Raw genomic sequence first — 25094 nt, 5'->3', positions numbered from 1 at the left:
ACACAGATGTTTCATTTTCATAATCTTAACAACCATGTTATACAGAGAAACCTGTTGCTTTGAAGACACAATGCATTGTGGGTTGTTGAGGATTACTGGACGTATAGATGGCTGTGGGAATTAAAATAACCTACTAAAACCTGTATGTGCTGCTATTGCTACACAGCAAACAGACCTATTACTGTATGTCACAGTCTTAGTTTACCTAGTTTACATAGGACGGGATGTACTAAAGCATCACATCCGCAATGCAGTACAGTCACCTGGGAAATGTTAGAAATTAGAATACATTTATTGAATCTATTTTTCCAATATTACCACAACATTATCTATCTATCTATCTATCTATCTATCTATCTATCTATCTATCTATCTATCTATCTATCTATCTATGTCATATCTATCTATCTATCTATCTATCTCATATCTATCTATCTATCTATCTATCTATCTATCTATCTATCTATCTATCTATCTATCTGTCTATCACAGAAATTTGTAAGTAGCAGTATGGAAAATGTAAGTGAATGGAGTTTGCTAGCTATTACAAATGAAATACACACACACATGGCTGGTCAGAATTCCTTGATGTCCCCTTAATGTCCTCTTGAAGTACGTTTACATTTCTATAGGACTAAACCAACCCCCTAATTATTTCACAGCACTATAACTACACAAAGGTCTGTGAGATAAGAGAGGGGTTAATTGGCTTTTTTTGGAACTCCTTGCATTATTAAACTCATAAATGCGAGCTAATGACATAATTCATTGAAATATTATTCATTAAAATCTACAAAATTAATTTAATCTGATCTTAAAATATAAAAAAGGAGATGCGAGCGGTTGTTGTATAGATTAGTTCTTCTATCTTAAATACTGTGCTATTTTTTCTTAATTACAGTCATTAATCAACTTCATCTGATAATGCAGCAGCTAGGGTACAGGTAATATCCATATGAACAGCATTATATAACATTTTCTGTTTGAAGTAGCCAGATAGAGAAATAATTCCTGTGTACTAGGCTTGGTGGTTGGGTGCAGTAAATTGAAGAGGTGATGAATGTAACAATCTCTTTTCATGTGTACTAATCATGTAAGTATTGCCGCGCTTAATTATAGATACTGACCTGACACCGTATAATTTACATTTCAATCACAGTTTCAACACAAAGCTTTTATCTGCATCTAAAAAAGTATGCCAGTTTGAGTTTTACATTTACCAAATAAAGTTTCAATCTGTTGAAGAGATTCTGTGACTGCTTGTTTGGAGTGTTGAGTGTTTTTGTGTTGAGCGTTGACATGGAGGGTACCTGGGGGAAATCTTGAGAAGCCTCTCTGACCTTGCAGGTCCCCCTTTTGAAGGGGATGGGACAACACCATCACAATCTGGCCACTAAACTTTTACCAGAGCTGAAAAAATACAGCTTTTCGTTGCATGTTAATTTAAGCCACTTTGCAGTCCCCACAGCAGGCTACGGGAACTTAAGTAACAAGTGAAATTAGAAGGACCGCAGGAGAAAGCTGTAATTTCTCTGCACTAGCTCTGTTGTTAAACTGTAACATGAGCAAGCAGTGATAACCCCCTTCATTCTGCAAAAAACGAGTTTCACTGATTATATAGTAAGAAAACTATAGCTTAGAAAATGGAAATATCAAAATACACAATTCCCCCAATGTTACACACTTCTGCCTAATACTGTGCTATTTAAGATCAGTTTACAACAAGAGTATTCAACATGTCGGCTTCCAGCTGCTGTCGAACTTCCCATCCCAGCATGCGCTGCAACACTTTTAGCATCCTCTAATAGCAAAAATGTGGCAATGCATGCTGGGATGTGTAGTTTCACAACAGCTGTAGGTCTGAATGTTGAATATCTCTGGTCTACAGTCTACTCCATTTTCTATATTTGTAATATCAAATCATCATTTGCTGTTCTTATTCACTTCATTTTTAGTTGGCAAATAATCCCCTCAGTTTAATGGCCATATTAGTAATGAGGCCAAATTGGTTTCCTATAGATGCCTGATCTACATAAGTATCTCAATATGAAATATGCAAATTAAAATTTTAGGTCTATATTTAGGTTATTACGGTATCGTCAAAGACTAAGGGGCCTATTCATTATCACTTAAATGGCCAGTTACACATGCGGAAATGCCACTTTCTGCTTATTTTATGTAATGGGCACGCATTATTAATATTCAGCAAACCCCGAAATTGAAAAGTTTTAGGCGTTTGCTTTCGACAACAAATGCCATCTTCAGATGGCACTGATTCTTGGAGCCCCGTTCCTTCCTATGGGAAGGAGGTCCATGGTTGTGAAGAGGGATCCCTCCGTCATCTCCTCACTGCCTCCCCAGCGGCTTTGTGCATGCGTGAAGGTAAGTGACGCTGCTACTGAAGTGGCAGTGCTACCAATCGCGGGCACAGCTGCATCCGGCCCCCATATGATGAATAGACCCCTGAATGCCTGTACACGATTTCTGTGTAATCTGAGTAGCGGGGTTATAACTCAGAGATGACAGTTTTTTTATTTTCCAATACTGTAACTTGTTTATACTTAAGTCTAAACAATAGAATGAAGACTAAGGCATGGATCTACTAAAACTTCCAAAAACAAAATGTTGAGGTGTTTACCATAACAACTAATCAGACCTAGCTATCATTTCCTTCCATGTACTGGATATTTGATATCTAGAATCTAATTGGTTGCTTTGGGTAAATCAACTCATGCGAGTTGGCTGACCAATGAAATGCAGCAATTTATTTTATAACCAAATGTCAGTTTCTTGTTGGTTGTTTTGTTTTTTAAACTGGACAAATGTGCTGAGTACTATAACACTATAGTGACAGTGTATCTGGATATTGCATTTAATTCACCCACCGCCTCATGTGTTATATTTCCCCGGTTGACATAAAGGAGCATGTTTGGAATCTTAATGATATTACGTGTAAAAGTCACTAACTCAGCACTGTGCTGCAAAATCAGCACTTTCTATTAAACCTTACAGAATGACCGTCTTGGGACATATAAAACCATTAAACTCACCCCCTTTAATTAGTCATTCCAACATGTCTATGCACAAATTACATGTTAACCTTGATTATTCCTGTCATCATCATACTCGTATGTCTATGAAAACTAATTTACATCAACACCTGTGCAAATATTTTGTTTTTAAGACATTAATCACAACCGATGGATAATGAATTTGCATAGATGAACTGCATTGAAGGCTGAATTCTCATGTTATGTTCATGTATGACTTTCATTGGCAACTTTTCATTGCTTGAAGAAAGTTTCCACAGAGTACAGCACAAAGGACTTTTTCCATTGTGTGAAAAATAGACTTAATTGATTTTTATTTACTCTGTATTTCTGACCTCTGCTCCTTGTAGTGGGAATTACATGGTTCAATATTGAATTGCTTGTACCTGTACTCTGCAGAACCTATTTAACCAACATTTTGTTGTGAAATGTGCTGAAATACTAGGGATGTGCGCCAACCATCGTGTTTTGGTTTTGGTTTTGGATCTGTATCTCCTTTAAAGTTTTGGATCTGGATTTTGTTTTGCAAACCACCCTCAAGTGTTTTGGTTCTGGATATGGATTTTTTAAGTAAGAAATAGATAAAAAAATTTAAAAACACCTAAAATCATGTAATTTATGCAATCCAAAACCCAAAATTCGGATTTAAAATCCAAATTCCGAACCGCAAAAAGATCAGAACCGTGACCTGGATCGCCTAAGGAGATTTGAACTGCGCTCGGATTTACCCGGATTCACGAAATGTGGGTGGATTTGGATTTCTTGTGAAATGTGCTGAAATACTAGGGATGTGCGCCGACCCCCGTGTTTTGGTTTTGGTTTTGGATCTGTATCTCCTTTAAAGTTTTGGATCTGGATTTTGTTTTGCAAACCACCCTCAAGTATTTTGGTTTTGGATCTGGATTTTTGAAATAAAAAATAGATAAAAAGTTTTAAAAACAGCTAAAATCATGTAATTTATGCAATCCAAAACCCGAAATTCAGATTTAAAATCCGAATTCTGAACCGCAAAAAAGATCAGAACCGTGACCCGGATTTACCCGGATATCCTCAGGAGATTAGAACCGCGACTCGTATTTACCCGGATTCACAAAATTCGGGTGGTTTTGGACTGGAGAACTGAACTGCACATCTCTATGAAATACTGTTAATGCCACAGTAACCTTATCTCAAAAATATACCTGCTTTTCCGACCCACATCAGACTTAGGAATGTGACTTGACAATTGTCTAGAATTTATTGTTCACATTGGGGTAGACACATGAGTTGATGTTGCTATGTAGCTTGGGGTGCTGAGAGGAGTTGGGAGCAGGTACCTTGGCCTGCCTGGGTGCCAGGGCCATCCAGGGAGGCACAGCCATGCCCCTACAAGAGCAGAGTGTAAGTCTAATGTTGCTATGGGATGTGGACATTGTTATTATCAAACTTGTTTTTTAAATTGTGCTTTGTATAAAAGAGTGTGATTTAAATAGATAATAGCAAAGATCCAAAGTAACAGTATTGTTTTACTCCCTTCCAGTGTCCATCCATCTCCCCCCTCTCTTTCTCTGTTTATTATAACATCACTGTCTCTTCTTTTCCTTATGTCTGCTGCCTCATTGACATCTTAGACTATGACCTCTCTTTCACTTCACACATTTAGGCAATCTCTCGATATTGCAGTTTCAATCTCTGGAACATCTCTAGGATCTGGTTATATTCACAAACTCATTGTTTCCTGCCTAGACTAGTGTAACCTCCCATTCTTTGGTTTCCCTCACTCTTGCTTCTCCCCACACACCCACCTAGACTACTGTAGCCTACCATTCTTTGGTTTCCCTCAATCTCGCTTCTTCACACTCACCCATCTAGACTACTGTATGCTACCATTCTTTGGTTTCCACCACTCTCGCTTCTCCCCACTCACCCAGCTAGAGTACAGTAGCCTACCATTCTTTGGTTTCCCTCACTCTCGCTTCTTCCCACTCACCCAACTAGACTACTGTAACCTCCCATACTTTGGTTTCCCTCACACTCGCTACTCCCCACTTACTCACCTAGACTACTGTAACCTACCATTCTTTGGTTTCCCTCACTCTCGCTTCTCCCCACTCACCCACCTAGACTACTGTAACCTACCATTCTTTGGTTTCCCTCACTCTTGCTTCTTCACACTTACCCACCTAGACTACTGTAACCTACCGTTCTTTGTTTTCCACCACTCTCGGTTCTCCCCACTCACTCTATCCTCATCAACACTATTCATTACATTTAGCTTCCCTGCCCATATGGTGTTTGCCTCCTCCTCTGCATCCTACTTCACTGGCTCGCAATCTAACCCAGGATCCAGATTAAACTCCACATCCTCACACATAAAGCCCTAAGCCATTCTACCTCCTACATCTGTAACCTTATCTCTGTCCACACTCCCTCTCGCCTTCTCTGAACTTCACCTCACTTCCACCCTGGTCATTTTGCCTTTCACACCTCAAAGATTTCACTCATTGTGCTGTACTCATCTGAAACTAATTACTTCTCTTTGTCAAATTCTTTATCAGTCTCCCCTGCAAAAAACGAGCTCTAAAAATGCAGGTTTTTATTAAAGTGTTCCAGTCCTTCTCATAGCTCACCACTAATGATTTCCTACCCTTACCTTGTATCTTACCTGTACATACGCTCTGCGTCTCTGTGATTTTGTAATTTATTTAGGATTTACCTCTTGGCATAGCACTGCGGATACTTTGTGCCACCTTATAAGTAAAAGTTAATGAGGTAATTTATGCATATTGTCTCAGGACATTTCCATACTGGCACTTACTGCCACAGCTAAAAAAAACAAACAAAAAACAAAACAAAATGTAGATCCCCTGTTATAGACTATATACTTGTTGTAAATCAATAAGCTTGATGAGGTTAATAGGATGTAATTCGGACTCATGAATTGTTTACTGTAGTATCCAGGCTTTCTATTTAAAAATATGAGATCAAATAAATGTATATATATAATTTTCTCTTTTCAGGCCAAGAAAACATAGTATATAAGTGCCCCTCCAATCACATCCTGTGCATCGGAACCAAAACCTGCATCCATTTCTCAAAGCTCTGCAATGGAGTATTCGACTGCAATGACGGGTATGACGAAGGAGTACATTGTCGGGGTGAGTCTGAACTGTAAAGAAAATAATTTTTCATATTTTAAAAAACATATATTAAAAATTTACTTTTGTGACTAAATAGAAACCTGTACCATTTTGCTGTAGAAAACATAAACTTTAAATTATTATACTTCTTGTACTAAAGACTGACACTATGTACTAAATCAAACAATATGTGCGAAGAGAGGGTGCGCAACACCTGCAGCCTACCTATTTCTCAGAACAATGAGTATCACTCCACTCAGAATAGTACAGAAATAAAACAATCTGAATATAAGAAGGCGCTGGATATAAAATGAAATATATATCTACTTAATGGTACAGGAAAAAAAAAGGAATGACGAGAACCAAACTTAACACAGTCTCCTTCCATGCGTGGCTGGTGTCCACGGAGTCACAGCCTCCAAGTTATCTTGTACTTTGAGGGACACCTAAAGGAAGATCCTAATTACACTGTTAAAGAACCTGGAAGAAATCATCAAAAAGAAACCTTGATAAGCATCAAAACTCGTCTCCTGCCCGTAAGTAGGGTACGCACCCAAAGATTTCTCTATTATTATTTTAAGAAGTCATGTCGTTTTTGGACGCTAAAGATACCCAGATAGGAATTCCCCCACTTGCAGATATGTAAGTTGGGGTAAGTAGCTTTGTGATAATCATATCAGGGACTGCCGACCTAAACATTCCTACTGTGTAGAAGTTATTTTCCTCAGGACCACACCTAAAAGTTTTTGTATGTTTTTTCTTCTTTTTTGGTTTCCGGATGTATGTGATACTGAGAAATCCAGAAGATTTTGATCATAAACGAAGATTATGGACTGAGTAGCAAACTGAAGGAGACTGTGTTAAGTTTGCTTCTCGTTATTCCTTTTTTTCCTGTACCATTAAGTAGATATATATTTCATTTTATATCCAGCGCCTTCTTATATTCAGATTGTTTTTATTTCTGACACTATGTACTGCATGCAGAAAGTTGTCTTAGAAACAGCACAATTACTATGTACCAAATATAGTATGTCTACGATCAATACAATTACCTTGCAAAAGGTCTTTTCATTCCAAGAATGGGGCATAAAGCAACGGGTCATCAGCTGCCATTAGAACAAAGTAGATTTCACGGCAGCCTGAGAACTCATCCGATTGCCATTTATTTGTCAGGAAGAATCATCCTCCCTTCCCACTTCTAATTAGCAAAGTAGGACTTAATGTGATGTACAGTATTCTATAACGCTATTAACACAAGAAAACATTATTGTCATTTGTTAGTGGTAAATGTAGGAAGTGTTGATGCTCGCTATTTGTAATTTATCATAAAATAGAGGTTAATTGATTTCTGGAGATATAGAATATATGAATAAAGTAGCAAAAAATTTAATTGTCTACATACATGTATACTTAACTCCTTCACTGCTGAAGGCCTTCTCACCCTTGTGCTAAGCCTATATTGGTACAGCAGCTTTCAGGCTGGTCACATTCCAACAGCAATATCTGTACCTTTTTATGCAGTACCAATACATAGCTTGTTTTTTCAGAAGACTTTGATTTGTCAGAGAATACAGTTGCATTAGTTTGCATATTACTCCTTCCACAGCAAATTAAATCTACTGAAAATGTCCAAAAAGTGAATAGCTTTTTTTAGAAACACCAACATGAAATACTTTGCGGTTCTTACTTCAGCATTAAACCACTTTTCTAAAACAGCACAAAGCTGAATTCAAGATAGAATGAAATGTATAAATACACTGTACGATATTTTTGATGGGGCCGACAAACGGGGCAAATTTTTGGCAAATTGAAAGCCACATAATCTGTGCTACACAATATGCAGACATTTTTATTAGAAGTTACCAATTTTCAGCCACACCACACTGATTTTGCATATGTCCGCCTACAAGGAGGATGACGTAGTCACGGGAAAACGTAATATGCAGGGATTATCGCGAATGCACACACACTGTTTAATGAGAGATTGAGGCCGAGATTTTCTGTCTTGGCTGACCATAATAATCAAAGGAATGCGTCTGTGAATGGTTTTTAACAGTTTTATCGGTGGAACGTTAAAACGCTCATGCCCACACAATATACAATAAATTATCGATTATTGGAAAATCGGCCCAATAATTGTATAGTTTGTACCTAGCTAAACATTGTAACCCAATAAAGTATATATTTGTAACCCAATAAAGTATATATTTTGAAAAGTAGACCGCATCAAATGAGGTTAATGAAGCCAGAATGTTGGAGATATGTTAGAAGAACACCCATCTCTGGACTGATTTATTGGTGATTTGAACTCTTGCTATAGCTCTAATGTTTGTTTGAACTAAGACAATCTGTATGACGGGCTGGACCGTGGAACAGCTTTTTGATCTTCTCACTATTTTGGCCAGAGATTCCCAAACACCGCCATTACAGTCCAGATTTTAAGAATCCATGCTTGAGCAGAGTTGACTTAATTAGTATCTGAGTCAATTTGATTTAACCATCTGGAAACAAGCATGGACATCCCTAGAACCTTTACTGTAATGGTGGAGTTTGGGAAACTCTGCTTTATGCAGTCACAGCAGTCTGAATAGAAATTGACATTACGGAAAGATTATTGCCTGCAGGCACGAATATAAAAACTCAACAAAGTATTGAGAAGCATTTGTTTTGCCAGATACTGCAAATAAAACTAATTCCTAGAAGGGGAAGATCAGGAATTATTCTACATTCATTCAATGTTTTGACAGTATACACAGATTATGCAAATTTTCACTTGGTAAATGGCCAAACAGAAGCAAAAGGATTGAGATCAGTGTGGTCTCTGCAGTGTAGCTCGCACCTTTGCCCAGTCAGGAAACTAAGGATTAACTATATTTATCCCTGTTTCTAAGAATCTATGTGGTGACATTACAAGAATAAATGCAATTTATGATATTTATATATATATATATATATATAAAATACAATATATATATATATATATATATACACATAAAATAAATAAAGATTTTATTATATTTATTAATAATATTTCCTGATTAATAGTGATTTAATAAAGGTTTTTTTATTCATTATTGGCTGAAAAAGAAATTTTTTGATCAGATTTAAATGAGTACAAGAGATTTTGTCTGTCCTTGGTTTTCTCTGGTGTATGTACATCTATGTTCCGGTTTGCAAAAAAACATGCCACACACACCCTCCCCTAACCTGATCTACCTCTCCAGGCCCATGCGGGTACCACGTTTGTCCACTTCCTGTAATTGCATACGTGTACTTTATTTTTTCTGTACATTTACACATTTAAAGAAATATACATAATGCTAGTTGGCTTAGTACAGAATCTGCATCATTCTTAAAAAGAGGAAAGGTGACACCAAAACTTTACATAAGCTCTATTGTGCTCTGAAAAACAATTACTAGCACTGTTTAGACAAAAATCCATAATGGATGGAAATGGTTTGCTTCCATGAAAATGTGAAAATTCTCCACTGTAACCTTAGAAAATTCACTGTCTAATAGCCTTTCTAATAATATCCATCTCCAAAAGAGGAAGTAGTTACTGCATTTAGAGGGGATGTGGAGCAAGGATCAGGCCATCCCAAATTGTAGGGGTCTACTTTTTTAGGCCATAATTATGGTAAAATTGGACATTTTCATAGGATTTTGGCAAAATTAAGTTACACGGCTACTTATTACTGCTGTAACACAGGTGATATCACAAATATCTCCAGTGTTCGCTAATGTACTGCGAATGACAACACATTATTAAATGGGGAAAATTAAAAAAAATATATTATTATATTGCTCAAAGCTTTGCCAGTGTAGTATTGGTGGAATGGTGTTGTATTTGTGCAGATATCTAGCTTTTTTGCTGAAATTGTTTCTGAGATTTTGCTGTACTTCAGTAAATCTATTGATGAAAGGCATCTCTACTTTTTTATTTCATATTTTATAATTTATTACCAGTTAAGGTGCGTACACACTACACGATATGCTCCCTGATCGATATCGTGTAGTGTGTCCCCGGCAGGCTATGCTCAATGTCGTTCATGACATTGAGCACAGCCACTGAACGATATCATTCACTATATCATTCAGCGCCGGGCTCTCTCCCCCATTCCCCAACATGTAGCAACCTGACGAGGTCGTCAGATTGTGCTGCATGTTCAGGCGATGGACAATGTCAGAAACAACCAGCGGGAGTGCACATCGCTGGTCATTTCTGATATAAAAGTGCATGATTTGTGCACGATTACTGAGCGATTGCACGATTACGTCGTAATCGTGCAGTCGCTCAGTAATATCGCCCAGTGTGTACCCACCATTACTTATGTAGTGCACATGGCTTATAATGCGCTTTACAGACAATATTTGGGCATTCACATCAGTCCCTGCCCCAGCTGGAATCTACAAGCTATATTCCCTACCACATGTACACATACATACATACATACATACATACATACATACACCCTAGGGTTACATTTTTGTTGGGAGCCAATTAACATATCAGTATATTTTGGATTGTGGGAGGAAACCACACAAGCGCAGAGAGACTATACTAACTCCACACAGTTAGTGGGAGTCGAACCCAAGACCTCAGTGATGTGAGGCAGTAATGCTAACCATTACACCATCTACGCTGCTATTATTTTTAAATTATACTTTTATACATCTCTTTGCACAATGAACCATCAGTGGTCACAGATGGACAGACAGATATTTGGCTATTTATAATTGTAGACGTAGAGAGAGCAGTACATACAAACTTTAATTGCCACCCAAAATCTCTAGTGACATGCAACCTGTTTTACTTTAATTATGTTAACATTTGCGCGTGGTAGCTCAATTTTTTTTTCTTGTCTATAAATCGTTAAGATCAGAATAATATCTCAATTTAGTAACACTCTGCATACAGCAGAACCCGCGCAGTATTCTGAGCCAAAACTGCTATGGCCATATGTTAAAGAATAAATTGCTGCCAAGATGTAAGACTTGCAGTCCAAAACGACAATGTATCACCGTGCATTTTATGCTTATATGTCACAGAGATACTTTTGCTGTTTAGAAACTCCATGTAAAGTTATTACAGAATCTGAAATATTGAAGCACTATATTCTAGAAGGTAATAACTGTATTATGCATCAATGCAAAGCTATTCAAAATGGCAATTGCTTGAAATATAGTGCATTAGTCAGTGCAATAAAGAATACCTTGAAGCCGTTTTCAGTTTTAAAGAATCATTTGTGTGCCCATACATGCTCCTAATTATGTTACTTAACATTCATTATTCATTCTGTAGTTTGATGGGGTCAAGCAGGATAGATAAGAGGAATGGACCTAATAATACTGCCTGAGTCACCAAAATGAGCAAATATGTAAAACTAATTTGAGACAGAGCAAGCCTGATGGTGAAATGCCCTCATACGGTATGTGATAAGCTTTAAACTGGAGCCCTGTATCTGTATTTTTTTATTACAGTAAATCTGATAGGGTGATGGGAAAGTTGATTTCCTAGCTTCCTTGGGCAGGTCTGCCGGGAGATCTATCAGGCCCCCTTACTAGGGTGGCATGTCAGAGAGTGTAAGGACGTGGCCATGCCTCATTGTGAATACCCAGTCACTATCTACAATCTGTGCTACCTGCTGAAGGGTGCATGGTCCCACTGTCCTAGAGGGCATGAGTGGACCTCCTCGGCAGCCTGGTCTCCCCAGATAGGCCCAAGTATTTGTCAATTATCAAAGTTTGAGAGGCTCTCCTGAAAAATAACTTTAATATAGGGCTCTGATTGAATGATAACATTTCAAGGAAACATTTTTCTGTCTGTCAGTGCAGGTCATCTGTTTAAGGTATCTCTACCACCATTTGTTTATGTAGCCTTTTGCTAGACTATAGACAGGTGATTAAAATCTATTGTAGACAGCACAGTGAATGGGCCATTAAGACTGAGGAGTCTATTTATTAAATAATGGGCCATTAAGACCGAGGAGCCTATTTATTAAATAATGGACCATTAAGACTGAGGAGCCTATTTATTATGTAATATTTGTGGAATATTCCCCGTAAACACCTGTTTTTGGGGCATATTTGCAAATATTAAGTATCCTCCAAATGTACCATGTAGGGACTGCAGCAGTTATCAGATATATCTTCTGGGGTCCCTCCATTTCCGACAGCAGCTGCCTTCCCAAAATATTTATTTGGGGGCTGCTGTGCTGCTGGATTTACCAAGCTCCGGAATATGAAGCATTTCGGAGCTTGGCCCCGATAGGATAATGCCATCCCAGATGGCGGTACTCTATAGTAGCCTATGGGCTGAATTTCACAGAAATTACTGGCAATGTCCACTGGACATACGTGGTCTACAGGCCGCACATGCGCAGAACAGCCCCGGCTCATGATGTAGAAGTTAAATGATTGCTTTTACGATCATTTCACTTCTTTATACATCACAGGGATGAGCTCCTTTCAGAACCCCTCTCCCTGCATGTGATTTTTACTACATTCAGGCAAATGTTCTTATTGTCACAAATATCGGCGATAAAAAACTCTAATTATCAGGTCGAAACCGGCTAATTACTAAATAGATCTATAATAGTACAGAAACAACAAAGCAGAAAGAATTTTGTGTAACAGTTTAAATATAACTATGTTTAAACAAAATTTTTAATTGTTGTGATAGTAAGTTGTGACGATAGTGTCCCTTTAAACATTACTAGTTTATAAGGTACTTCACTTTTCTTTCATAACAGTATATTAATACAACACAATCTATGACTGCTACAGAGTGTGTGGGTGTAGGACACATGTAAGGTGAGTTTTCTTTATATAGTTTTAAACAAAGTGGGTGAAACACTGCAAGTGCCTCTTCCCTCTAATAAGTATTGGTTTAACCCACAAAATGGCTACTTCTGCTATGAGTAGGTAACAAATTGGGTGGGGTCCGACAATTCAGTTAGGAGCTACTTTAGCAATTTTGCACTAAAAAATAACACTAATGCATTGAAAGGTATTTAATTTCTAAACCTGTGAAGAAATTAATAATTGCATTGTTTTTGCTCGTACCTACAATTTTGGTGATTTTGAAAAAAAAAAAGAAATCATTTTAATCAGGAAAGGTCAGAATATAGTATAGAACATCTATTACACACCTCCTTAAAGGTAAAAATCTTAAAAAAAACTTTTTGAGAATAAAATAAAGATCACAAACCAAACTTTTTTCAGTCACTTTTCCTTTAAAACATGAAAGTGTGATTAAGTTTTTTCTTTTTTAGTGTTGGGCAGGCATGTTGGTTGATGGATAGGTCAATTCGAGAGTTCGTTTTTCTGTTTCACTCAGCAGACTATTGAGAGATAACATGGTAGAGATTCTAAATTCAGTTGTGGTCCACCTTAAGTGCTGGACGTTACTATGCAAACAATTTACTGGACTGTAGTGTACCACTTGTTGGAGAACTGGATTATCAATCACACAATCTAGGCTCCCATTTGGGGCCTTTTGGCCTCAGGGGGACCAGGGTAACTTTTACCCTAACCCATCTTTAGATTTTTATATAGTGAACCATATTGTGCTATCCAATATTTAGAGGAGAGAAGGGGCATGGACTAGTATATATTCTAGTGATCCACGGGGTCATCATCTGGCTCTGCAAGTAAAGTATGTGTGCATGTGTTTGTGTGTCGTCTGTCAGCAAATTGGTCATATTAAAAGGACATACTGTATTATGCATGGCTGCGTGGATCCAGGTAAACATTTATTTTAGCATTTATAAACATTGAGAGGTATGTTACAAATTACAATAACTTACGGAACAAACGGGTATTGAGAATTACATCTACAGGAGGAGTGGTACTGTGCAGTGGTGTATTGAGTCCATTTAGGTTTCCCTAAATATAGATTTTTAAAGTACTAGCTGTTATCACTAGAACTGCATGTGTATGTACACATAGAAACTGTGTGGTTTTCCTTACTTGTACTTACAATTAGACTTACTAATTTGAGAATAGCTTATAGCAGTGGTTCCCAAACTGTGCGCCGTGGTACCCTGGGGTGCCTCGGGACACTTGCAGGGGTGCCTCAGGTTGGTGGTCCAGCATCAAATCAAGTTTTTTATGGTCAATGTAATGTAAATATGTGGACAAACAGAAGCATAAACCTGTCCACCATCAAATAACTGAACCTAAGGATGACAGGTCAGCACAATATACTTCACTTTACTACTTTACTACATTTTTTTCAAAATTTCTCAATAACAAACTTTTGGATTAGGGGTGCCGTGATAACAATGCTGATACTCTAGGGCGCCGTGATTCAAAAAAGTTTGGGAACCACTGGCTTATACTGATAAGTCTTCATGCAATGCTTTATAGAGCTAATGTATCGGATCTGGTATTCAGCAAGTTACCTCTGTAGGTTCTGTGATATTGCAAGTATTTTGTGAAATAATATAATTTTTTGGCATACATCCAGAGAACAGGATAATGTTTAATGTGAACACTACGAATGGATGCACAGTTTTACTGATGTGTTTAATGGTGTACACAATAAAAGTTCCCACTGGATTCCTGAGAGTTCTCATTTTGCCTTAAATGTGTTTCATAGGAAGAAAATATGGGTACCTAATATGTTATGTTGCTGGAGAACACCCAAAATTGAGATTTTATTCATTCCTTCGTTTAACATAATTGCCTCAGAAGCTCTAAGCAGCTTTACTGCATTGTAAAAAATGCCATAGTTTGTTGAACAGATATTGCAGATATTTAGGACAATGGCTTTCAGATGATATTCTGTCATTACTAAATTATGTTTTTCCACACAGCTGTTCTACTGTTAGTGCCTGAAAAGAGCAATGTGTGGTATACAAAGCAGTGTGAATGAAACCAGCTTCCTCGTACCTGCACTGTTTGGTATTATCCACCATTGTTTCTTCTTGTAGCTTTAGATAGGTACTGAGAAATACATACAGCTTACAGTACAGGAGGAGTGTGTTATGGACTGGGATTTTTGTGGACCCGGGGTGGAAACAGAAGTGGAAGCAGGAACAGATTTCAATTGGAAAGTTGGTTGTTTTATATGGATATTAGACATAGTAGACATGAAAATATACAGATAATAGCTAGAGTCCCAATGTAAACAAACTTAGAACCGGGGCATGTGGATGATATGTAACTGTAGTGAGAGATATGAAGTCAATGTCCAGAAAAGTGGCAGAGATGTTTGAAGAGAAATCCAGATATGATGTAAATATGGCTGAATGAGATATCCAGATATCCTGTAGAATGGCTGGTACACTTTTCCCGGGCTGCCCAGGTCTGGCACTGCCCCCCCTCCCTTCCTCCCACCTCCCTCCCTTGCAGCAGCCCAGCACGTGGGAGATTGCTAGCGGCTGCTTTGCAGCAGCCACAGCAATCTCCTCTGCCTGAGGGGGCAAGCGATCACACTGATCGCACCTCCCTCTGGCTTGTGCCGGGCTGAGTGGCTCACAGTGCCCCCTCCCCGGCGCTCGGTGCTGCAGAAATGTTTTTTTTTCTCATCTTCTTCAAGGGGACATGGCCATGCCTCCCATGATTAGGCCACACCCCCTCTTTATCGGGGCCCTGCGGGGCTCTCTACGGCCCTGCCCTTAAGTACCCAGCAGCAGAGCGTGAGTGGCTAGGAGAGATCACCTGATGCATCAGGATAGGCTCACTATGTCACATGCCCTGAGGCAAGATGGCTGCACCCAGACACCCGCAGTGTGGTGATGCTCCCTGCCAGCAGGACCCACAGACATCAGACCCCCGCGCGCACCCAGCACCAGTCTCCAAGTACCAGCTCCCCCGCCTGAAAGGCCACGCCACGCCACTGGTAAGCACAGCGGGCTCCTGGGAAGAGATACCCTGGTCGTGACAAAGTGTTACTGTGCAATGCCCTGTTCTGTCCATAAAGGGGTCTTGTGAAAAGTGATAAGGTGCCATTCAATCAGCTCCTGTCACCTCACAGTCTGTGTTTGAAAAATGACAGTTGGGAGCTGATTGGCTGGCACCTTATCAGTTTTCACTCTGTCTCCTAACACTGCTTAGTAAATAGACCCCTTAGATATCTATATAAAATCCAGCTTTATAAGAGCAGATATATCGGACTCTCGCCTTCGGCACTGAGAGCTCGCAGTCCCAATATAGATTACTGTGGCTTCCGGCTTTAGTTCACACCACTAGTAAACTGTGTCGGGTATCCTATACACCCTATCTTATTTGTACTATAGCAAAGATGATATCAGCTTATATGGGCAGGGATTTATGTCCTTGTGCTCCCTCTTCCTCACCGCACAATGGCCCTCATTCAGAGCCGCTCGCTATTTGCGGTCGTTCGTTCTAAAACAAGGGGTGGCTATTCAAATGAATCGTTCGCTAATTGCGGTCTGTTCACACCTCTAAAGCTGGCCACACATCTAAAGATTATCTGTCCAACCAGCCAACTTGTTGATTGGTTGGAATGAAAATCTGGTAACCTATGGGAGTAAATGATTATCAGTGATTTGCTCCTAAATGTCAGAAAACAGATGAAAATGGCCATTCAGACAAGTTTGATAAATGTTTGATTTAAACAATTTGTTCAAACAACAGTTTTTGTCCATTTTCTGGCGTTTGGGTGCAAATTGCTGATTGTCATTTGCTTTCATTCCTTACCAGATTTTCATTCCAACCAATCAACTAGTTGGATGGTTGGATGTAAGTTGGTCTAGTGTGTGGCCAGCTTAAGTCTGAACGAGCGAGCAAAACTTGCGGTTGTAATTTTGAAAAATACGCCCCCTTGCCGCTCGCACCATACGTCATGTCCGCTATTTATTTGATTAATCGAGTACATCGAACAGCGTATGAACTGCTCGCTATTCTTGTGGCTGGTTTTTTCAACCGCTATTTTGCGAGCAGTTCTGAGTAAAGAAAAACCAAGTGACGTGGTCAATGACGCTGCTGTATTAATTATGCACTCCCTTAAAATGCCCGTTTTGACCTGTAAGCACGCCTGCGTTCGAATTCCACACCCCCGTTTTCAAGCACCTTCCCCTGTTACCACCCACATACGCCTCCTTCTGTCACTCAAAATAGCAGGCATTCGCTATATAGAAAACAAACGATTTTCGGCCGCACTGACTGGTTCGCGCATGCGTATTAAAATCCGTACGCATGCGCAGATGTGCGAACATCGGTCAGAGTGAACGAGCGGCCGCTTACGAGCGGCTCTGAATGAGGGCCCATGTTTGTCTCATCATGCTGCTGGGAGCGTGGCTGCAACAGTGTGATTTGTAGCAAGTAACATCATCAAGGTCCTGTAGAATCCATGAGGGTGGCCTTCACTCCCAGGAGTCCTAGCAAGCTCCCAGATATCTGGTTTTCTCCCAATCATTCAATACAGTAGGTAAGTGTATGTTAAGTACAGGTAGCAACAATAATGGTGCGTATTTACATTGTACATGTCACACTGTGCAGCAATGTCACCCAATCAGATGCACTCTATCAATTTTTCTACTACAGGTTGAAAAATATAAGCAAATATATGATTGGTTGCTGTGGGCACCAGATTGGGAAGTAGTCAGATTGTCAATGTTCGCAAGGTCGACAATTAGTAGGGAAAGCAGCGTGATAACGAAACCGACATGTTACTACTGCGATATGCAGCAATGTACAGTAATTGCGTCGGCTTTGCAACTTTAAACAGGATGCTTTACCATCATGTTTACAGATATAAAGCCGAGATGGTTATAATACTTTTACACTGCATTTGTAACAAGTACGCTCGCCACAAATATTTATTCCCCCTCAATGCCCTAATGGATGGTAACACAGGAGCGGTCCAGCCTCCTGCAGTGGTCACTTGGTTGATACGTCACAGAGGTCCTTTAGCCACATAGGATCTAGCATCAACCGTGAGTGGAGTGCAGTAATGCTGGGGAAACTGCTGCTGCTGCTTCTGCTTTTGTGATGCAGTGTATCCACTGCTCCCATTTACCCCCTCACTACCTGGGGAAATGGGCATGCATTTCAGTCACTGTGCCAGCTGTTGCAACCAGCAACAACTTACATTATACAGGTACCAGCAAAAACTTATGTTGTCCTGTGTGAGAATAGGAGGCTGTGTGCAGGATGTCAGAGGTCTGTTATGTGTGTCGGTCTGGAAAGACCACACAGTGCAAGGTGGGTTAAAAGAACTGCACTCTAAGGGGGTGCAGAGGGGGTTAAATGTATTGTAGTTGTAGCAGAACTGTCAGATCTTCTTGACAGCTTTATATATGGTCAGGGGGGAGATAAGAGAATGCTGCAAGGAAGGGACACGCACCTACACATGCACAATGTTCCAGAAGCTGCCTGAATTCCCAGTTTGTTGTACTTCTATGCAGGGCCTGATTAATAATGGGCGGATGGAGCTGCCGCTCCCGGCCGCCCATCAAAATAGGCCCACAGGATTGGTGTGCTGTTGCAGACAGGAAATAAATAAATTTTCCTGTCTTTACGCTTAGGAGAACAACTATCGGCTGCCGAAACCCCGCCCACTAGAACCCCCCATATGGCCCGTCAGCACCACAACACAAACACCCCCTGGCCATCTGTACAGGCTGGGTGTCATACAAATGGCGGCGCAGTGGAAGGTTTCACAAGCCCTCCCTGCACCACATAGTGTTTCAGCTACCCTGCGCTCTGTGCCCCGGTGACAGATAGGAGTGGGATGCCGGCCAGTGGGTAGCTCAGTGACGCGAAACGCAGCTCTTTGTTTTCTACCTCCTGCCTTGGCCCTCACCTACAGCAGCCGCAGGCTCAGTCATGCAGAGTGTCTGTGTTAACATACTGACCGCGGCGCACACGTACCTCTGTCATTTCATACAGTATTATAAAGGTATTGAAGGGAGCAGGGAGGAGGCATGCAGAAGGAGCATATGTGCCTGATGGGCTGTTTAATCAGGCATTCGTTTGGTGAGGAGCCTGACTGGAACCAGTGCTTCTTAAATACCAATGGTATGTGAGGCAAGTGAAAAAACCACTGGCACCTAGCTATAGTATGCACATCTAACTTTTAATTTGATTGAATGCTATACATGGACTACATGTTAAAACTGTAAAATTTGAAATAATGTCTTCCACTAATGAAGCACTTATATACTGTGACTGAGTACTGCCTCTATTTGACTGTTATATTTAAATATGTATATATATATATATATATATATATATATATGTAGAAAAAAGGGCACTCACCAGGTAGAAAATAAACATATATGGGTGTGTGACTGTGTGTGTGTATATATATATATACATATATATATATATATGTGTGTGTGTGTGTATATATATCTATACATATGTGTGTATATATACAGTATCTATATATATATATATATATACTGTATATATATACACAGTATCTACCGTTTGAATAAATCTATTTATATACTCATATATATATAAATATAAATAATATGTATATATGTTTCTATATATATTTATTACCAGTTTATATATATATATATATATATATATATATATATATATACTCTGGGGAGGAAGGGGGGCTGAGTCATTGCCCAGGTGACAGAAAACCTAGCTTCACCCCTGCACCTCTATCCACTGCCCTGCCTCCACCCCCTGCACTCCCTTTGCTCTGTCTCACCTCCCGTTACACCTCACCCTTACTTACTTGTTTCCATCGACCCTGATCCTCCTCCTCCCGCTTCTGCTAGGCTATGGTCTGTCCAGTCTCCCTACAAGTGGGAGCAGTTCCCACTGCACATGCATGTCAGAGACGGGACAGACCTTAGAGAATTACTATATAGATGTATAAAATGTATCTGTGTGTGTATATCATTATTTAACTGGGCATCTGCCAGTGCTGCCACATACATCACTGTAGAGGGCCGTTTAGGATAGCACGCTGTTTGTCCCATGTTTCACACGTGGCATATAAATATAATTTATATATACATACATCTGGATACAGTATAATGCACTATGGGGACCATTCTTTAGTCATTGGGTTTTAGATGCGATCATTATAATTTTTTATCACTGCTTTTAATGGCAATAAGACTTTATGTACCGGCAGTATGTACGTATCAAGAACCACATGCAGGGAGAGGGATTGCATAAGCAACCTCTCTAGACTACTGTGCATCTGTGGTCTGCTGACCATGCATGTGTGGAGAGTGCCGGAGAGGGATCCTACAGATCCCTCTGCCACACCTTTGTGGACTGTAACCTGTAGACTCTTCAGATGGCATTAGCTTCCGGAGCTTGGTAAATTTTTCAATAAAACTGCTTTTGTGATCTAAAATGGGAGACTGTAGCAGATTTCTGCTGTGGACTCCTGTAGCTACATTTGAGGGATATTTAATATCTCCTGAGTACCATCTCCTGCTCTTTGTTGTCTTATATAAAATAACAGCTGATGGATGCTTCATGTGAGTAGAGATGGGAAATTGAGGTGGTTGAAGGTAGGTGGTAGATATGTCCTCCATGGAGCTAGGCACTCAAGACCATCGTGACCATCAGGCTTGCGACAAGACCCTTGTGGTAGGGTCTCGTTGCCGCAAGCCCTGGAGTGCTTTTGGCTCTATCAGAGCTGAAAGCACTCCCACTGACATTACAATTGATGTCAGTGGGGCCGGCCCCAGACGGTAGGCGTTCCCATGGGAATGCCTCTGTCTGGCCAGCCACGCCCCCGGCATGCCCACCAAAGGGGGCGTGCTGTCACTCACCATTGACAGCACTCCCCCTTTGTAGCGAGACCCATAGCAATGGCTTGCCCGTCGCTATCCGGGTCTAGCGCATGCGCACGACGGAGCCGCCTCCGTCGTGCGCATGCGCACTGGGCTAACATCGACCCACTTGCGAGCACTCAGCGTTCATGAGCGAGAATGAATTAGGCCCAGTGTGTGCTGTATGGTAGGTGCAGAGCCTTTAGTGCCAGCTGCAGGACAATGAGCCATGAAGTTCTGCAGATATGACTTTTCCTGGTCCTGTTGGACTGCTGCAAGGACTGATCTGGTCCCCATTCTCAGAGGATATTCCAGCACCAAGAATGTTCCTGTTCTCAGTTAAAGATACATATGTATGTACTGTGTCACGGCATGTGTATTATGGAGCATGTGTATGTACTGTGACATTAAACAAATAGAGACATCACACATTTTAAATGTTAATTTCAGCATTGTGAAGCAGGGGGCGGGGCCACAATGATGACGTAATTCAGCTCAAATCGCATCACCGCCCTCTCCCCCCGGCTGCGAGGGTTTTTATCATCACTGCAGGGGGGGGGGGTGGAGGCTTGATATCTGCTAGGGGTCACCAGACAAAATTTTGCCTAGGGCACCAAATTAGCTAGGGCCGGCTCTAATTTCAAGAGTGTAGGCAAGTGTGAGTACCAAGCCATAAAAAGTTTAAGAAACGGTTATTGTCCATCACTTCGTATTAATTACCTTATGATGTGAGCTAAGGACATACAGTAAGATCTGATAAAGGCAGAATTACCAAATGTACCAAAGAAGAACTGCATGTGGACTTGTTACCACACACTAACATACTTTTATGCATATCCCTGTGTATCAGACACACAATGGCATTGCCGGAGGCATAGTGACCCTTCGGTGCCACATTTCAGAAATCATAATAATAAGTATAATGTGATTTATCTTGATAAATATATATATATATATATATATTCTGTACATCTTTACATGTTACTATAATTTATTTGAAAATGGTACCACACAGTAGCTACATCTCTACTGGAATAAGGTCTAAGGCTTTATTTGCTAATAGACCGCTGGTGTTCTCTAAGCCCAGTGACAGAGAACAATGGAGTATTTGCTTTATCAAGCCAGGACCGGTGTTTGTAATATACAAGTCTGTCTTTACAGAATATTTGCTTTAAACACAGCGTTGAACGTTTGAATATTAGAGCTGTGTAAAAATGAGTTGTGGGCTTACAAATACCTCCTCACTAGTACGAATCACAGGGAGCTTGTAATTCTTATACAAGCTGTGGGAGTGGATTTATTACTGATAAACAAAGAATTTACCTCAGTCCTAAGAAAAAAAAGATTGTGTCCTGCTAGTTTTAGATCTAAAGATTAAGATATATATCAGCTGTGACGCTTATCACATTTATTTGTCTGTGGGCATTTCCTTACTCGTATGTAATCCAGGTCAGCTGTCATCCGCCCCAGCAGCATTCTGAGCTGCGGCTGTTTCCTAAAAGAATTAATGTTGAAAACACAGATTGATACATACTTTTGGACACTGTGCCAGTGTGCACGGGAGCCCCGCTCTACATACAACCCCTGCAGGAAGAAGCTGTGCATTGTTTCCCCACAGGATAATCGGGACCTACCTGACACAGGTCTTTCACTGACTGGTAACTAATACCCCTTTTACACTGGAACTAAAACCCGGGTTATTGCAGGTTTAACCCGGGTAGTTCCTTGGTGTAAAAGGGGACAGGGTTGGATTGCCAGGTCAAGTGACCCGGCAATCCAACCCAGGTAACTTGCAGGGTTTAACACGGGAGTAACCCGTGAAACCCTGCAGTGTGAACGGCGCACTCCGGGTCACGGTAACCTAGAGTGCGCCACATGCCGGCCGATTGGTCCGGCTTCAGTGACGCTTGGAGATGACGTCAACATCTCGACTTCTGAAAACTCTCACTTTACTAAATATACCCTTTATTATTATTTTTTATGTGTTCTAATATATTTTCTTGTTCATATATTAATTTAATCACTTTCAATTGTGATTATTAGATGTACACACATTTGAGTCTAAACCGTCCTGTCTGCAGTTAAAGATTCAGGACCTTAAAAACAGGTGATGTGTAATTTCTAAACAACATTCTATTGGTAGGAACTTAATTATGATGCCTATAAAAGGAGACACAAGCATATGGTGCACTGTGGCATGCACTGTAACTCCTCATACCAGTTCCTGTGGCATAATTCCCTTGACCCATTCCTCATACTTATTATAATCCATCTCCACAGGTGACCCTCCTCTAGTGCTGTGTATAGAGCGCCTTTCTAGGGCCATCTTCGCTTTGACACGGAGTTGGATATCTGAAAAATGCTTCACACACTGGAGCTTAGCACTTTTTAAATGCCCAATAGAATTCACTGCATCAACTGCTGCCTGTCACATGGGTCGTTTTCTTTTGCAGATGTGCGTTGGGCCCGGAAATCAAATAACTCCTCAATGTTAGACAACAAGGTGTTTACCAATGCACAATTCTCCTCAAAGTTAAACCTGACATTGAGGCCAGATTTAGCTTTGCCCGGTTGAGGCTCCTCCCCGGAATCGGAGTCCTTGCCCTCTGCTTCCTCCATCACACTATCCTCACCAACTGGATCACTCTCCTCCACCTCCCTATCCTCTCTTGCCTTACTCCTGGCAGCCTCCATAACAAACAGAAGAATAAATACACAAACTACACTTAAAAACAAACACAAAATGTAAACACCCACACTCCCCAGGCACAAACAGAAACACTGACAAAGACTGAAAAAATTAGACAAAACAAAAAAAGGACAAACTTCAAAATAACAATACAGAAATTGACAGTACAAAACTCTCAGAAATCACTTTTTAAGCACTTATATGAAATTGCGACTCTAATGCTAAACAATCCTCCCTTCTCTTCTCTCCACAAAACACACTTTGCTTGGGTGTGTGCCAGCCTTTTTATAATGAGTTTCTGTGGCCTAGAGTGTATGTGGTATGTTTCGTCCAATAGGGGTACATAAGGAAGTGTTTGTCAATTTTGTTGGTGATATTGTAGGTGATTTTGAAGTGCACATTCCAAATCAACCATTTTTACACTCTTGAAAATCGAACCCACATCGTATTTGATTTTTAAATCGATTTCAAAATAGAATTTTAGTAGATGAGAGATTTGGCCAGTGATTTATACAGTCGATTTTGAGTCGATTTCAGTAGATTTAAACGACCATAAAATCGAATGTAAAATCGACCTTTAGTAAATATATTCCTGAATGAGAACAAGGTGTGCCATTGTCATGTGATGTTACTGTAAAGATTGCCTGACTAACAGCAGCACTAGAAACACCAAAGGTCAAGGTCTGAGCCTTTACCTGCCATTGCGTGTGGTGTACGGCATGTTGCCAATTTTATATTTTTCGTCAGTAAACTTTCCCTTTCTATTATTAGAGGTGAGCACATCTGCAGCACTCTCTGACAGAGTAAAACACTGTTGTGCCCCTGCTCTTACACTTGATATCCCTGTAAACAATGGAAGTAGCAGTATACTATAACGGATATATTCCATAGGTTGAATACATTTTGTGGGAAGAAACGCAATCTATCCTGATAAAAAGAATATAAGATTTGCAAGAGTAAAATTAACTTTTGTTCTCATCAAAACTGACACAATTTGCCATGTACAGTACCCCCAGTGGTTAAAGGGTTAATAGTTTTTATTTTTTTATTTTCATGGAATACTTTCAAACAAAGCGATAACGTGCAACACTCAGGTGCGTCTTTTGTAAATACAGACAGGGTTTTTTTTATAGACGAGCTCAACAGATGCTCATTTCAAAGCAATTGGATATACATTAGATACATACTTTACAGATTATACATGGTGATTAAAGGAAACACCATAGTATGAGAACATACATACTAACAATTAAGGCATAAAGAATGTGTTTATAGTTTAATAATGTTTAATTCTGGTTCTAGGAAATGTGGAGAGCCAGGGTGGTGATCAGTAGTTTGGAGCAGTTTCCTATATGATTAGCACCTTAGTTATAAGTGAATACTGTAAGCATGAAAGGAGCATATAGATGTTTGTTTTAAACACCGGGACTGTTTCTGGACTGCAACACGGACAGCCCCCCTCCTCCAAGAGATTAGGGGCCACCACTGGTCACATATAAAGATTTATAAA

The 25094-nt window shown here is 40.0% G+C and overlaps 1 protein-coding gene across 1 annotated transcript in view; it reads left to right on the top strand.

Moving 5' to 3' along the window:
* LRP1B (LDL receptor related protein 1B) overlaps positions 1-25094 on the top strand; it is a 1691377-nt gene that overhangs the window by 553243 nt on the left and 1113040 nt on the right. The window contains exon 3 of the mRNA XM_088474914.1: positions 6050-6187. Within this exon, the coding sequence (XP_088331040.1) occupies positions 6050-6187 (138 nt within the window). The remainder of the gene's footprint in view (positions 1-6049; positions 6188-25094) is intronic.

The sequence above is a fragment of the Taudactylus pleione genome, unplaced genomic scaffold (assembly GCF_031769625.1).
Source record: "Taudactylus pleione unplaced genomic scaffold, aTauple2 ptg000156l, whole genome shotgun sequence".
NCBI classification, from domain to species: Eukaryota; Metazoa; Chordata; class Amphibia; order Anura; family Myobatrachidae; genus Taudactylus; species Taudactylus pleione.
Note: the sequence above shows the minus strand (reverse complement) of the source record. Positions and strands in the feature narration are given on the sequence as shown.